Source organism: Ambystoma mexicanum, chromosome 11 (assembly GCF_040938575.1).
Source record: "Ambystoma mexicanum isolate Mex_15411 chromosome 11, UKY_AmexF1_1, whole genome shotgun sequence".
Lineage (NCBI taxonomy): Eukaryota > Metazoa > Chordata > Amphibia > Caudata > Ambystomatidae > Ambystoma > Ambystoma mexicanum.
Window position 1 is genome coordinate 1182156727 of NC_090934.1, and position 16912 is coordinate 1182173638.

Consider the following 16912-nt stretch of genomic DNA (forward strand, 5'->3'; position numbering starts at 1 on the left):
CAAGCAGCCTGGAAGGTGCGGTGAAAACCAACACGGACACCAGCACTAACAAAGCAAAGGAGATCCATGTACTCAAACAACAGGTAGCTAACCTGGAGTCTTGAGCGGAGGAAGCAGAAGGGAGAGCGAGGAGGAACAATATTCACGTGGTGGGCTTGCCGGAGGGTGAGGAGGACAGGACCCGACAGACTATGTCGAGAACCTACTCCTACAAGGAATTGGGGCTGGAAAACTCTCACAGGGATTTGCAGTGTAGCGTGCACATAGAGCCCTTATGAGGAAGCCGAGACCAGTGGCCCCTCCCCGGGCGATAATCGCCAAAATATTGAACTACAAAGACCGCGAGAAAATACTGGAGTACTTTTGAAAAGGTGGAACAATAGAAAGGGCCTCGAGCACCATCACGGCGTATCCGGACTACACTATGTTGGTCCAGAGGCAACGGTACAGCTATGTGGCAATCAAAAGAAGGCTGCGCGCGGCTGGGATAAAATATGTGCTTCTGTACTCCGTGAAATTGGAGGTGGTGCACAAGAGCAAAATGTTTTTTTTGACACTCCTGAAGAAGCAACGACGTGGCTGGATCTGCAGGGCTGCCCGGAACGAGACACGGAAGTGACCCAAGAGGGACACGATATGTGACTGTGCTATGGTATGCATACTGTTAAGGCGTCGAGTGAGCACCCCAGGGGTGCCTAGATGAAGATTAAGATTAATGGGCGCGGCTGTAGGAGGCTGATATTTTGATAAGATACCGCTGACTGTAACGGACTTGAAGGACTGGAATATAGTAGCGTGTACATATATGAAAATTGTAAAGCAATGTGTAGTTAACCCGAAGTGACATAGGAGCGGCAGGGCGAAGGCACCCTACCCCCCGAATTATAGTTGTAGTAGTAGTAGGTTGGCCACTAGGGCGGCCTCACCCTGCGGAGCTTCGACTACAGGCGAGAGCCAAAAAGAGCTAGATGCGGGGAGCCTGAGATCTAGGGATGGAGCTGGGCAACAGTTGGGGGGAGTGATGTTGGGGAAGGGACGGGAGGCGGGAGGGAGGGGGAACGGGAATTTCGGGGTGTTTTTGGTTAAAGGGAATTTAGAATGGGATACAAGCCTATACAGATTGGATTGGAATTCAAAGTCTGCACCTGGGGGAGGAGGAACGGAACTTGTACAGGCCATGGGGGACCTTAAGATACTTACATGGAATGTGCGGGGGCTCAACAGCTACTTAAAAAGGAACAAAGTTATGTTGTACCTGCGCAGGCAGAAAATAGATATTGCATTGCTGCAGGAAACCCACCTTACACGAGAGAGGATGGACACCATTGCTGGGAAGTGGAAAGGAGTGTTGGTGGGCTCATCGTACTCTGCTTATGCGAAAGGAGTGCTTATTTGGGTGGCGCCACATGTCCCTTTTCAGCGATTGCAAGTGGTGGCTGAGACAGACGGGAGGATGGTTATACTGAGGGGACTGGTGGGGAACAGGGAGATAAGCATTGTTAACACGTATGCCCCGAACCAGAACACAGCGGCGTACCTTAGAACATTGAGTGCGAATTTGAGCGCATGGGTAGGAAGCGCGATGATCTGGGGAGGGGACTTCAACTGCGTATTGAACCCGAGGGTGGACAGATCGGATGGGAAGATGGATAGACCAGCCCCTGCAGCCAAGGCGCTACAGACATTGCTGGATGACTTTGTTCTGGAGGATGCATGGAGAGTGAGGCACCCCCAGGAAAGGCAATATTCACCTTATTCTGCCCACAGCAGTTATCAACGAGGCTGGATTATGTCTTCACATCACCTGAAATGATAGCAGAGATCGCACAAATAGAGTACAAGGCCAGGGTCCTTTCGGACCACTTGCCCCTGATTCTCGCATGGCAATACTGCCCCCCGAGAGCGAGGATCCCGACATGGCGCCTACGAGCGGAAGTGTTACGAGACCCCTTTTTTAGGGAGGACTTGAGGGAGGAGATTGTAAATTATTTTGAAACAAATACTAGGAGCATGGATTCGGCGGGAACACTATGTTAGGCCTTTAAAGTTGTCATGAGGGGGGTAGCCATAGCGAAATCCAAGGGCCTACAAGGAGGGGTTTTAGCCAAACTGCAGGAGACGGAAGAAAAATTAGAAGAGGCCTTAAGGGGCGGAGACGATACAGCAGAGAAGCTAGAATTGACAGTTAGGTTACAGCAAAAATGTGCAGTATATTGGGAGAGATTGTATAACCTTAATTATAAAAAATACATAGAGAGACAGCATGCGGGAGGTGATAAACCGGGGAGACTTTTGGCATGGTTATATAAGAGTGAGACCCCCAGAGTCACAATCAGGACTATAGAAAGAGAAGACGGTAGCGTAGAGGAAACCCAGGAGGGAGTTAATTAAGCGTTTGTGGATTATTATAATGTATTATACGGAGACGACGGGGAGAGTAGTCGCGCTATGATGGAAGAAACGCTTGAGGACATGGGGTTGCCCAAGATAAGCGAGGAGGAGAGAGAGGAACTAGATCAGACATGGGCAAACTACGGCCCGCGGGCCACATACGGCCCGTTAGGCTTTTTAATCCGGCCCGCCGAACTTGTCCAAATTATAGTAAAAACCTCCTTTTTTCCCCCTTTCCCTGCAATGCCCACGTTTCCCCAATAGATGGCGCACTCAAAACACATTGACCGTTGTTGGAGTGGCGCGTATTTCTCTTTATTTCACTTTAATTTTCACTTCGTTTCACGTCACCATTAAGCCCTTCTGTAAAAATGAGCGGACCAAAGAGAAGGAAAGTGGACAGCGAATGCCGAGTGTTTAATAAGGAGTGGACAACAAAATACTTCTTCACTGAAGTCCGATCAACGGCTGTATGTCTGATATGCCAAGAAGCTGTTGCGGTTTTCAAAGAGTACAATATCAGCCGTCACTTTGCCACGAAGCATGCAAACTATGCTAGCAAGCAGTCAACACAAGAACGGGCGGCTACTGCTCAGAGGTTGGCAGCTAATTTACAGAGTCAACAGAACTTTTTTCACCGACAAACTGCAATTCAAGAGTCAAGTACCAAGGCAAGTTATTTGCTGGCATTCAAATTAGCAAAGGCTAGCAAGCCTTTCTCCGAAGGCGAGTTTTTGAAAGAGTGCATGGTAGAGACAGCAGGTCTCTTGTGTCCGTAGAGCAAAGCCAAGTTTGAAAAAATCAGTTTAGCACGCAGGACAGTGACTCGCCGCGTGGAACTGATTGACGAAGATATAGTCAGCGAGTTAAACAAAAAGGCGGAGTCCTTTAAGTTATATTCACTAGCACTGGATGAAAGTAACAACATAAAAGACACTGCTCAGCTCCTAATTTTTATCCGAGGGATTAACGACAGTTTTGAGATAACGGAGGAGCTTTTGAGCATGGAATCACTGAAAGGGAAAACGCGAGGAGAGGACTTATATGAACAGGTGTCTGCTGTCATCGAGAGAATGAAGCTACCTTGGAGTAAACTTGCCAATGTCACCACGGATGGATCGCCAAATTTAACTGGAAAAAACATCGGGCTGCTGAAAAGAATCCAGGATAAAGTGAAAGAAGAAAACCCTGACCAGGATGTTATTTTACTTCACTGCATCATTCATCAGGAGTCTCTGTGTAAGTCTGTATTGCAGCTTAATCACGTCGTGGATCCAGTTGTAAAACTTGTTAACTTCATACGAGCAAGGGGACTTAATCATCGTCAGTTCATTACGTTCCTGGAAGAAACTAATGCGGATCACCAGGACCTACTTTACCACTCTCGCGTCCGCTGGTTAAGTTTGGGGAAAGTGTTTCAACGAGTCTGGGAGCTCAAAGACGAGATTCGCTCATTTTTTAATTTAATGGGGAAATCCGAAGAATTCCCCGAGCTGAGCGACACAAACTGGCTTTGTGACTTTGCGTTTGCTGTGGACATATTTTCACACATGAATGAGCTGAACGTGAAGCTACAGGGGAAAGATCAGTTTGCGCACGACATGTACACAAATGTAAGAGCCTTCAAATCCAAGCTGGTTTTATTCTCCAGGCAAATGTCAAACAAATCTTTCGCACATTTCCCCACACTAGCCGTGCAGAAAGAGGCCGCCCGAAATGCGAAGAAATACTGCAAATCACTGGACGATCTGCACAGAGAATTTTGCCGTCGGTTCTGTGATTTTGAAAAAATTGACAAGTCACTTCAACTGGTGTCCTGTCCCCTGTCACAAGACCCCGAATCAGCACCGCAGGAGCTGCAATTGGAACTGATCGATCTTCAGTCTGACTCCGTCTCAAAGGAGAAGTTCAAGTCTCTTAAACTGAATGACTTTTACGCTTCACTTAACGAGACCGCGTTTCCAAACCTCCGGAGGACGGCGCAGAAGATGCTGGTGTTGTTTGGCTCGACCTACGTGTGTGAGCAGACGTTTAGCGTCATGAAAATCAACAAAGCCCATCACAGATCCAAGTTAACTGACCAACACCTCAGATCTGTCCTGAGAATTGCCACAACAAAACTAACTCCAGACTTTGATGCACTGGCAAAAAAGGGAGACCAACAACACTGTTCCCACTGAAATGGTGAGTTTTTCTGCTGTGTTATGAAAAAATGCATATGGAAAGTTTGGAAGTGCGTCTTTTAATTAAGAGCAATGCGCATTTACGCACAGCAGCGGTACAGTAGCTTAATTAACACGCCGCACATCGCTCTTAATTTAAATTTAAATTTTCAGCTGCAGGTAGGATATTTAATACAGCCTATGTCTGTGTGCTTGGCAACGATACACGTGTACTGTTTGCGCGTGAAGGCGAGGGCGTCCGTGGCGAGTTTGTAGAGCGCGCGGTCAGGACAATCCATCCATGATTTTGCGGAGTTTAACACAAGTAGATATTATTGAGCTTGAGTATTTCGTTGTGTAATAATATGTTTTGAATGTTGAAAGTGATTCCATTTTTCAATAAATGTTGATTTCTTTAACTTTGCACCTTCGATTGAAACTTATTAAAAACAGACGCAATCTTGATAAATCACAGTGCGTATGTTATTTTAATCTATTTACATTTCCTCCTCACAGTATCTGCGAAATAGTATGTAAATGCCATATCTTGCATATTCCTTGAGACAAATTTATTAACTGATAAGGGCTATTTTTCACATTTGAAAGACAGTTAATAAATTGGGTTGTAGTGTTCTTACTGTGCTATGAGGTTTGCACACACTACATTTAATGCTTTAGTATATCCGGCCCAAACACTCCCTCCAAATGCACCTGGCCCGGCCCCTCTGTCAAATTTTAAAACCCATTGTGGCCCGCGAGTCAAAAAGTTTGCCCACCCCTGAACTAGATACCCCGATCACCTTGGAAGAATTAGGGGAGGTGGTGAGGAAGCTGCCTACTAGTAAAACCCCAGGGACGGATGGACTCCCAAGTGAGTTTTACGAAATATACATGGAAGAGGTCCTCCCCCCACTGTTAGAGATGTTAAACGAAGCGTTCGAGACGGGACGCTTACCGGAGTCACTGAGAGAGGCCGTCATATTACCGCTCCCAAAACCTAATAAACCTGGGCACGGCTGTGGTTCCTATAGACCCTTGTTAATGCTGAATCAAGACAGCAATATATTAACTGCTCTCTTAGCAAATAGACTGAAGAAGGTTATTGGCAAACTAATACACCCGGATCAAACGGTGCTATGTCCCTCATAGAAACATTACCAATAATCATAGGCGACTCCAGAGAATCATTGAGTTTGGCAGAGAAAGGGATGAGGAAATGGCAATTGTGTCTTTGGATGCAATCAAGGCCTTTGACTCCGTTAAATGGCCATGGCTGCTTGCGGCCCTGAAGTACTACGGGTTAGGGCCTGGATATGTAAGGTGGGCGAAAATTTTATATAGCGAACCGCTGGCTAGAGTTAGGACAGGATCTGTGATATCGGAAAGGTGGCAGCTCAGCAGGGGTACTAGACAGGGATGTCCATGGTCTCCAATGCTCTACATACTGGCCCTGGAACCTCTAGCAATATATCTGAGGCAGCAATATGACACCATAGGCATCGAGGTGAAAGGGGAGCGGCATCTGATCTCCCTATATGCAGATGACATGCTGCTGTACTTGCGATTCCGAGAAGAAAATCTCCAGTACATCCTAGAAGTGCTGGAGAGATACGCTGTGCTGTCCGGTATAGCAGTGAACCCCCAGAAGTCCAGCATGATCCCATTAGGGGGGTACATGGGGATTCCAGCGGAGCGACTACCTGTATTGTAAGTGCTGTGGGCGGTTAGCACATTTCGGTACCTGGGGATAGATATATACCACACCGTGGAGGAAGAGCATAGGTGCAACACAGAAGTAGCCATTAAAAAAATTGAGAAGTGCATGCAATTTTGGGCAAAGCTGCCCTTGGCGATGATGGGGCGGGGAGCAATGTTAAAGATGGTGGTCCTGCCAAGGCTCCTACACTACTTCGGGAACATACCGTACCTGATTCCTAAGAAGTTCTTCACCAAACTGAATAACATGTGTAGGGACTTTTTGTGGCAGGGCACGCGAAATAGAGTGGCGTTATGGAAGCTACAGAACTTCCATGACAAAGGAGGGATAAAGCTGCCCAACTATGGGGCGTACTACGTGGCAAGCCAGTTACAGTATTTTTCCAAATGGCTTTCTGATGAAGAGACCTCGGAATTTAGGCTGTTTGGCCGTGATTGCGCACCTTTTTATTTGAAAGAGATGATGTGGGTACCCAGGGCGGAAATGGTGGGGCGCCCTAAAATTATGCTACTGGGGTGGAAGGTGTGGAGCAGGGCATGTCAAATGATGGAGAACCCGTCCCCATGCTCACCGCAGATACCACTGGTTGTATTGACGGGGGCAGACGCGCAACTCCGAATGATACTCAGGAACCACTGGGAACTGGCTGGGGTGGCAACAATGGGTGATATTTGGCGGGAGGGCTCTAGTATTACTTTTGAGGGGCTGCGGGAAGAAACTGGGTTGCACGAGGGCCAGTATATTACATATCATAGAATGGTACAGAGGATTAAGAGAACATGGCCTGAAACTGTGTTGGAGGAAGAATCAGATGCCACCATAGACATGATATACGACATAGCTGAGGGGGGACATGAGATTTCCAGATTGTATGAAATGCTGATGTCTAAAGTGGGGAAGGAGGTCACGCAGTTGAGACTAGACTGGGAAACGGAGGTTGGAGCCCCGATGGAAGATGGGATGTGGGAACCGGTGCAGGAGTATCATAAGAAGGTGTCTAGAAACGCAAGGCTGAAACAGATTCAGCTGTACATAATGCATAGGGCATATATGACGCCTTGGAGGATATCAAGGTTTGAAAATGCAGGACGGCAAGCATGCCCAAAGTGTGATGAGGAGAACGCGGGCATTGTGCATATATTCTGGTCATTCCCGATCATAGAACGTTTCTGGAGGGGAGTGAAAGGGAAACTGGAAGAAAAAGGGGTCAAGATTGTAGTGGATACAGTGTGGGCCTGTCTGCTGGGGGGTTCCCAAGACCACAGAAGCTCAGGCACGTGAGTAAGCTGAGGGATCTGGCTTATTTGCTTGCAAAGAGGAGGATTGCCATGGGATGGAAGACATGCCATGTGCCAAAGGTAGAGTTGTGGTGGAGAGAGTTGCAAAAATGGGTGGAAGCCGAAACCATGGCATGGCAAGAAGTGAGTAGCACAGGGGGGGAGGAGGAGACTGAGTCCCTGATGGCCTGGAAATCACTGATAGCCGAACTGTTTGGGTCATTAGATGACCCGGCAGAGCCTGTAGAAGAGGAGACCGAACCACAGGATGGGGAAACTGAAGGTTTAATGCAATAGACTCGTAGAGGGGGTAGGAAGGGAAGTAGTGGCTAGAAGTTAAGAAAGTGTAATGAAACTGTAGGAACATGCACTGGTTGTTTGGTTTGTATTGTTTGGTTGTTTTTATAACTCAATAAAATGTTTTTTTTTTTAAAAAAATGATCCTCCATGCGCCCTGCTTAAAACCCTTCAACCCAGAATGGGAGACATGCATCACGACCGATGCCAGCGCCTACGGGCTAGGCGCAACCTTAACTCAAAAAAAGGGGTGACACCGAGAACATTGTAGCGTTCGCCTCAAAGGCCCTGTCAGCATCGGAGAAGAACCACTCCACAGTAGAAAAGGAGATGTTAGCGTGTGCCTGGGCTGTAGAATATTTCCAGTCGTACGTCTGGGGTACAAAATTCCGATTGGTCACCGACCACAAACCCCTCATAGACATGTTAAACCCAGGAGGCACAAAGACTGCCACACCGAGACTGGCCAGAATTGCTGCCAAACTCCAAGAATACACCTATGAGATAGCCCACATAGCAGGCTGGAAGAACGCCCAAGCAGATTGCATGTCTAGGCTCCTGAACCACAATGCCCCAGGAGCCACATTTCTCAAGGACAAATGGATAGTGGCCTCCATAGGCGACCTAAAGAACAGCGATTTTATGGAACTAAGTGAGTGCCACTGGCAGGATGAATACGAGCAGGATGAAGCCCTCCGCCGCGTAGCAGAGTGGGCCTGCGAAGGATGGCCAAATGAAAGGCCAGTCCAAGAAGGGCTACGCCCCTACTGGAAAGTGAGCGACGAAATAACGACCATGAACAACCTCATTCTGTGAGGCGACTGTGTGATTCCCCCTAGAGGCATCCGGAAAGTCATCCTGTGCAGAGCACATTCGGGCCACCTAGGCAGCAACATGACGAGGCGTAGAGTATGCGACCCCTACTGGTGGCCAGGCATGGACCAGGACATAAGGACCATGATAGAAAGGTGCCATGAATGCACCAACAGCGATAAACACTTGTCCGTGAGGCAAGCCCCATTTCCCCCCCCCCGAAGTTCCCAAAGGAGTGTGGCACAAAATAGGCCTGGACTTCATAGGCCCGCATGTCCTCAGAGCACAAGTATGGAATCGTCATGGTGGACTGCTTTTCCAAGTGGGTGGAGGTCGAATTCACCTCAGACATCACCACCAGCACGGTCATTGAGGCGCTCACCACCATTTTCCAGCGTGAAGGCCTCCCAGAAGAGATAGTGACCGACAATGGGGTGCAACTAGTCTCCCGTGAAATGGAAAAATTCCTCCAAAAACACAAAATTCGACAGTTGAGAGCGAGTCTTTACCACCCTCAAGCCAACTGGCTCATCGAGAGAGCAAACCGCTTCATCAAAGGAGCGCTACAGTTGACGCATGCACCGGGATTAGACCCCAGCAGGACAGTTAAAGAGGCTGTTGTGGCCCACCGCATCACACCAAATGCCATCAGAGGCATTTCACCTTTCCAACTGTTTAGAGGGAGAAGGGCGGCGTCCACACTGGTACCGCCTTGGCTACACCAAGTAAGGGCAGACGAAGATGTGGACATGCAAGATATAGTATTTTGCATGAAAAGAAACAAGGAAGTCATGAAGGCTGAAGGTGACAAACACAGGGCCGTTAGACGCACAGCAGTCAGCGAAGGCGACCTGGTAAAAATACGCCTTCCCCATAAAGACACCATGACCAGATCCAAATACAGCAGACCCATAGAAGTCATTGCCAAAGGGCCCAATCACATATGCACCAACGATGGTAGGCGATGGAACTTGGAAAGAGTAGCCTGGTACCACAAAAGAGAATCCACCAACCACCCATCCGAGGAAGCAGGAGAAGGACCGTCCCAGCAAGGCCAGTCCAGCAACCAGCATCATGCCAAGGAGAACCCATCGGGAATGCTGCATCACGAAGAAACCAGAAGCATGAACCCGTCGTCCCCGCCTGAGGAAGCACAGAGAGAAACGACACAAGGAGAAGCCGATCCACCTGAATCTCCCCATGCCCCAAGTCGCCAATCAGATCCACCCTCTGATCAAGGCAGACCCCAGCGAGAGAGGAGGAAACCCAGCAAATTCTCAGACTTTGTTATGCACTCATCACCGTTCCTTTTCCTGCCAAAGGAGGTGTGTGGGGACTTCCGGTCACAAGATCTCGTCAACGAGATCTCACGAGATCTCGGTCCGGAGAAGCGCAAGGAACACGCATCTCATCAGAATAGGGCGGGCGAGCGCAAGGAGAGGACGGCCCCCGCGCTCCTCCTAGAGATGAGATTCAGCAGGCTCACAGGCCTGCACAAACAGCACACTAACACCAGAACGTAACAGCATGGCTGAGGGCAGTTTCCTGGGGGCTCTGGTGTGACAGGTGTGCCCCATCTTAAGGGACTTAAATGCAGCAGAGAATCCAAGGCTGCAGTAAAGACTACAGGACTGTGAGTACAGTTATACCCCCTGCCCCTGGACACTTCAAATCCCAAGTTGATCCCCTCCCACCGTGTTCAATAAATACGACAGTTACTACATTAGGTGTCCTGTCTTCATTAAGGCCACCACAGCAGGGGCTCTCTGCGGCATGATCCACTCCTTGCACATCCGCAGCCTCGTGCAGGGTGAGGTTTGGGAAGAGCTGAGGGATCTTTGAAATAGCCGCCTCCTTGCACAGCTAAGCTGAATCAGCAGAGACATGGACAGTCTAGGGGGTGCTCCGTGCAAATAATCCGTGCCTTAGATGCCCTTAACCCCCTCAGCCGATGGCTTGCATAATCCCCTCTACTCAACATTCGCAGTCAATGCAGAGCTTCCTGCTCGCTTTCTCAGGCATCCCGGGGAATATGTTAGCAGTCCCTGTTTGAGGGAAGAATGGCCCTGTTAGAGATGTAACTTCAGCCGAGCTACGAGCTGTGCTGCTATCCCTGTGAGCTCAGGAAGAGGGGGGCTCCCTGCCAAGATGCAGTGAAAGAAATGGCTGTTTGCCAGTGGTTTTGAAGTCATCCAAAGTGTTCCGCTTAGTATGGGGGAGGCGACGATGCCATTGCTGTCCACTGTGCAGCTGTGTGCCTAGTTCATGCCCACCATGCTTGCTCTACTGGCTCCACCCCCTCACCTCTCCGCCCCCTGCTGTTCCCATAAGGCCACTATTTCTGAAATTCCTCTCAATAGTCACTGTACAACCCACCAGAGACGTAAATCAGCGATTCCAGGGGACCCGTATTACATTGTATAACAGGGGGTAAGTGCATTGGCAGAGAAGACTAGACAAGTGCATTACCAACATGGCCGGCTTGAGACAGGCTGTGTGTTCCCCCATATGCAGGTTATCGTGCGTGGATGCATGAGGAGTTGCAAACAAGTTTAACTCAGCCGGTTGTGTCAGTGGCGCGGTGTGTACGAGGAATGTGTGTAAGGACAGATGATAGTACAATTATGGTAGTGCAGTTGGCTGCTGCAATGGGCTCTGCAAGCGTACAAAAATAATTACATGCGTTACATACTTAAATTGTGCACTGGTTCAAAATTCACTTCACAACTAACATTATACAATGTAACATAGCATAATATCAGCGCCACAATGCCCCAGGGCCGCTTTGTGAGCTTTATAAATACAAATAAAATAAATAAATAACATGCCTCACACAGCATAACACAGTAGCGAAACATGCTATATAGAATGCCATAATTTGGCATAACAAAACAGCTAGCATGGAGCTACAAACCATGCCATAGAAGCGTAGCATACGTATTCAGTGCTGCATAACCAGACGTAGCAGCATACCCTAATACCTTTATCTAGCATGACATAACTCAGAACAGAATAGCATCATAGAATATAACCTGGCATAACATACCATCATGAATAAATGCAAACAAGAGGGCTCTGTATAGCAAGAAGGTGCTGCCATCTTTCTAACGTATCTATATAGAAGTCTCATTGTGCAAGAGGGTGAGTGTGTGTGCTATCTTATAGTGTAATTGCAAGACTCTGTTGGGTCATTTAAATTGCATGCAGGGGACCCCCCAACATTTGCAGTTACCAGCTGTTAGGTCCCCTGCATGAAATTTCAACTTTTACAAGGGCAAGGGCAAATATAAAGAGTAAAACAAGGCAACATCACCTTTACTCTTTGCTTTTACTCACAGTTTTGCAAAAAAGTAAATGCCGCCTGCAAATTACGCTTTGCAGGCGACGTTTGCTAATGGATTCTGATGCAGTCCGCCTGCTCATTAGAAGGTGGGTGCATTCCATAGGAAGCCATTCGTTTTACGACTATATGAACGAGATGCTCCCAATAAGGAGTAAAGCACATCAGAAATGTTAACTCTGCTCCGTGCCACACCTCCATCTTGTGTCAAAGCCACAAAGGGTGGGAGCACAAAATGAATTATTTTTATTTATTTGCTTATTGGTTATTTATAAAGCACACTACACATCAGAATCGTGTTTCAAGGTGCATCAAGACAAAGGGGGCAAAGGCGAAATTGAAGAAATAAAAACAAAACACAGAGCATTCCTACTAGGTCTTGAGGCATTAGGAACGTGCAAGTGCTATAGCATAAGAGCAGGGGAGAGTGAGAGGTGGGGGAGTGAAGAAAGGGAAGGGGGAACGAGTGCAGACAAAAACGTCCCTACAAGGCCTTGAGGCGATTCGGATCGTGCAAGTGCAGTAACATGAAGAGAGGAGAGGGGGGAGGAAGGGAGGTGCAGGAAGGGGGAGTACAGAAGGTACACCAAGTGCATAGAACAAGTTCAACAAAGGCCTACTGAGAAATGACAATTCACCACACAGAGTAAAGGGTTAAAAGTAAGAGTTTTGATAAGTGGGAAAAGTGAAACATTGACTGCCACAACTTCAGGTGCAGGGGTGAAATCAATAAGGGGTTCAAAAGGAAGATGCAATATTAGAGAATAACAGCAGAACATAAGGTAGGCAATGGAGAGAGAAAAGTGTGCATATGCAAGGCACATGAGTACAGTGCGATGAGTAAGTGTGTGCACAACCAGCCCAGCGTTAACGTCATGCTGAAAGGGGGGGGCTACGTTGAAACTCCAGATACTCGGATGAGCCCTGAAAGGTAAGGAATGTTAATGTTAATGTTAATGTTAAAGGACATTTGTACCGCGCACTATCACCACCGAAGTGGTCCTCTGGCGCTCTGGCGGCTCTGAAAAATGGGAGGATAGGGGGTGGGTTAGTGGGAATAAGCTGGGAAAGTGCAAGAGAGCAGTGATGTGCTGTTGACAGCCTCAGCCCGGTGGGTCCGTTGGCTGGGCTTGGGGTGTTTTATGGTCCGTAGTCGTCGTGTGCTGTTGTGCAAGTCTATGTGTGGTTTGTTTTGTTGATGCATTGTTGTGAAGTTTGTGCGGATTGCTGCGTTTTAGGCTTGTGGTTGTGTTTGGTTATAGTTTGAGAGGTGTATGCAGAGGGATGGAATTGTTAGTTGATTGGTTAGTTGGCATTGCTGTCCTTGCAATTGTGGGATTCCATCTAGGTGCGGTAAATGCTAACAGTCACATTTCTATCTAGATGCCGCGCAAGCTAAAGTTCACAATTCCATACTAGTGTGGCACATGCTATGGTCACATTTCTGTCTAGATGCGACGCAAGCTAGGGTTCAGAATCTTGAGTGTGGTGAATGCTAACAGTCACATTTCTATCTAGATTCGGCGCAAGCTAGGTTCATAATTCTAAGTGTGGTGCATGATAGGAATCACATTTCTATCTATATGCGACGCCAGCTAAAGTTCAGAATTCCATACTAGTGTGGCACATGCTAACAGTGACATTTCTATCTAGATGCGACACAACCTAAAGTTCAGAATTCTAAGTGTGGCACATGCTAACAGTCACATTTCTATCTAGATGCGACGTAAGCTAGGCTCAGAATTCTAAGTGTGGTGCATGCTAAGAATCACATTTCTATCTAGATGCGACGCAAGCTGAAGTTCAGATTTCCATACTAGTGTGGCACATGCTAACAGTGACATTTCTATCTAGATGCGACGCAAGCTAAAGTTCAGAATTCTAAGTGTGGCACATGCTAACAGTCACATTTCTATCTAGATGCGACGCAAGCTAGGTTCAGAATTCTAAGTGTGGTGCATGCTAAGAATCACATATGCTAACAATCACACTTCTGAAATTCTAAGTGTGGCATAGTCGAACAATCATATTTCTATCTAGATGCAACGCGGGCTAAGCTTGAGAATTCCATCTAGGTGTGGCATATGCTAACAGTCATATTTCTGTCTAGATTTGGCGCAGACTAAACTTGAGAAATTCCATCTAAGTGTGGCATATGCTAACAATCACATTTCTGTCTAGATTTGGCGCAGACTAAACTTGAGAATTCATCTAGGTGTGGCATATGCTAACAATCACATTTCTGTCTAGATTTGGAGCAGACTAAACTTGAGAATTCATCTAGGAGTGGCATATGCTAACAATCACATTTCTGTCTAGATGCGACGCATACTAAACTTGAGAATTCCATCTAAGTGTGGCATATGCTAACAATTACATTTCTGTCTAGAAGTGACGCAAGCTAGGTTCAGAATTCTAAGTGTGGTGCATGCTAAGAATCACATATGCTAACAATCACATTTCTGAAATTCCATCTAAGTGTGGCATATGCTAACAATCATACATCTATCTAGATACGACGCGGGCTAAGCTTGAGAATTCTATCTAAGTGTGGCATATGCCAACAATCACATTTCTGTCTAGATTTGGCGCAGGCTAAACTTGAGAATTCCATCTAAGTGTGGCATATGCTAACAGTCACATTTCTGTCTAGATGTGACACAAGCTAGGTTCAGAATTCTAAGTGTGGTTCATGCTAAGAATCACACATTTCTGAAATTCCATCTAAGTGTGGCATATGCTAACAATCATATTTCTATCTAGATTTGGCACAGACTAAACTTGAGAATTCCAACTAAGTGTGGCATATGCTAACAATCACATTTCTGTCTAGATTTGGCACAGGCTGCTCTTTGTGGTTCTCTCGGGGTACGGTACTAGTTAACATTATACTGCAGGCAGTGTTTGCTGTCCAGCCATGAATAGGTTTAGGCTGGTGGTCACATATCTCTCTAATAATGCATGGGGTAGGTCTGTAGCAGTTTAGGCCATTGAAAGGTAAGTTAGAGTGGCAGGAGCTTTCTGGAGTAGAGTAACTGCTCTACCCCCCACCCATGCTAGCACTGTATGTTGTAGAAACATGTGTTATATGCAGAACAGAATCCTTTGGCAAAACAAGTTGTGTAAAAGTGGGCAGCACAGGTAAAGTTCGTACAAAGAGAGGGTAAACGCAGGAAATTGCAACCAGTGCGGGCCTGCCGGGCAGGGATACCAGAAAGGAGAGAGAGAAGATGGTTGTGGTGTGTTTGGTCTCAGCCCAGTCATGTGACATAGGAGCAAGGGAAGTGACATGAAGGGGCGGAAGGGGCGGGTCGAGGGAGGAGAGTTTCAGTTGGAAAATGGCCTGTTATAAATAAAGTCACCGTTCTGTGAGCTCTTAGTTTCCGCTCCTTATTATACCAGCGCTGGGTTGGGGTGCTATGTGGGGATCCCACTGACAATCACATGCTGTGGTCCTGTGAGGGACACCAAACTGGCAATGAGGCGGGCAATCCCGAATCGGGGATTAGGTGGCTGGGCACACACAGCGCTGCATCGCCAGATGAGGGACAGAGCAGCCTGCTCATATCTTCCTGGGAGGAAAAAACAGAGTCCCGACGTCAGACTGGAAGGCGCCGCACAAGGGCGCATGGCGGTAAAGGGCGGCCTGCCTTACTGACTGGCTGGGTGAGTTGCTCAACCAGAGCCCCTCCCTCAGATTCCATCCCCATTGTCACGTCGGCACCACAGCTGCATGACACGAGCTGGGGGAAGGTCACCAAAGGCTGCAAACATGCTGCCAGACAAGCACGAGTAATCAACGGCCCATCCTTGCGCGACATGCTCCATATACACGGTGAGGAGCAGCAGGGAGCCCCACCATGTTGGGGGAGGAGGAGGACCACACAGTACCCATCACCCTGCCTGCAGTGTTGCCATCCCAACTACAGGACAGCCTGATCACTCAAATGCCCACACACTTTGACCTATCTGAGACCAGAAGTCTAGGCACGAGGTGGAAGCGGTGGGTGAAGCACCGCGCGGAGTCCCGTAGAGTCCCAGTCTGCCTAGTCCGCCTCAGGACGGTGTAAGGGCGGTGTTTGAACAAAGATGGTCATCAGTGGTAAAACGGCGGTGCCAGGTCCACAGACAAGGCTGAAAACGTTATTCGAGCGCCGTCAGTCGAAATTAACAAAAGATTTTGGCATTACCACAGCAACAAAGTTCGCCGTTGAGGTAAGCGAGAAGTGCAGAAACGGTTGTAATAAATGATAAGCAAATGAACATACCTTCTTTACAAGCGCTTGTGTCTGCCCAAGTAACCACAAATGAGGAGGAAAGCGCTGACACACAAACGATGAGTGCGCAATTACCTACAGTTGACCTGCGTGGCCAGCCCGAAGCAATTCTTTGTCCCGCGGGACAGGCGAAAACGCAACCAGCCCGCCCACTACTAACTATCTCACTCAGAATCGATGCCAGCGTCCTCATCGGCGATAGAAGTGATCTCCCCTGTGAACTGCATAATGGAATAACCATAGACCCCACACAATTCCTTTCGCCGTTCGATGTCACGGATGTCGAACTACTGGAGTTACAAGTTACAGCGGGCTCCTTCGAACAGAGAGAAGTATCATTTGAGCCTCAGCTGCCCCAGTTGCCGAGTGATCAGACGCAGTGCATTATGGATTCTGAGGTACATCGACTCCACATCCAAATCGACCCAGCTGCAGCCATTCTGAACACGCCAGCTCTACAATCTGCAGCACTGGTATCGGCCTCGGCTCCTCCCTTAGTAGCAGAGGCAGTAATCACGCCTCGCACTTGCATTGCAAATCATCTGTTACTGCATTCCATTCAGACGGGATTTGTCTTTCCTGAAAGGCAAATGGACTGTATCCATAAAACTATCGCGCCTGGACCCGCGAATGCAAAA

The 16912-nt window shown here is 47.8% G+C and overlaps 1 protein-coding gene across 1 annotated transcript in view; it reads left to right on the plus strand.

Moving 5' to 3' along the window:
* LOC138505116 (general transcription factor II-I repeat domain-containing protein 2A-like) overlaps nucleotides 1-4571 on the plus strand; it is a 90454-nt gene extending 85883 nt beyond the window's left edge. Inside the window, exons 2-3 of the mRNA XM_069625416.1 lie at nucleotides 2750-3062; nucleotides 3171-4571. Of these exons, the coding sequence (XP_069481517.1) occupies nucleotides 2750-3062; nucleotides 3171-4571 (1714 nt within the window). The remainder of the gene's footprint in view (nucleotides 1-2749; nucleotides 3063-3170) is intronic.
* The last annotated feature ends 12341 nt before the right edge of the window (nucleotides 4572-16912 follow it).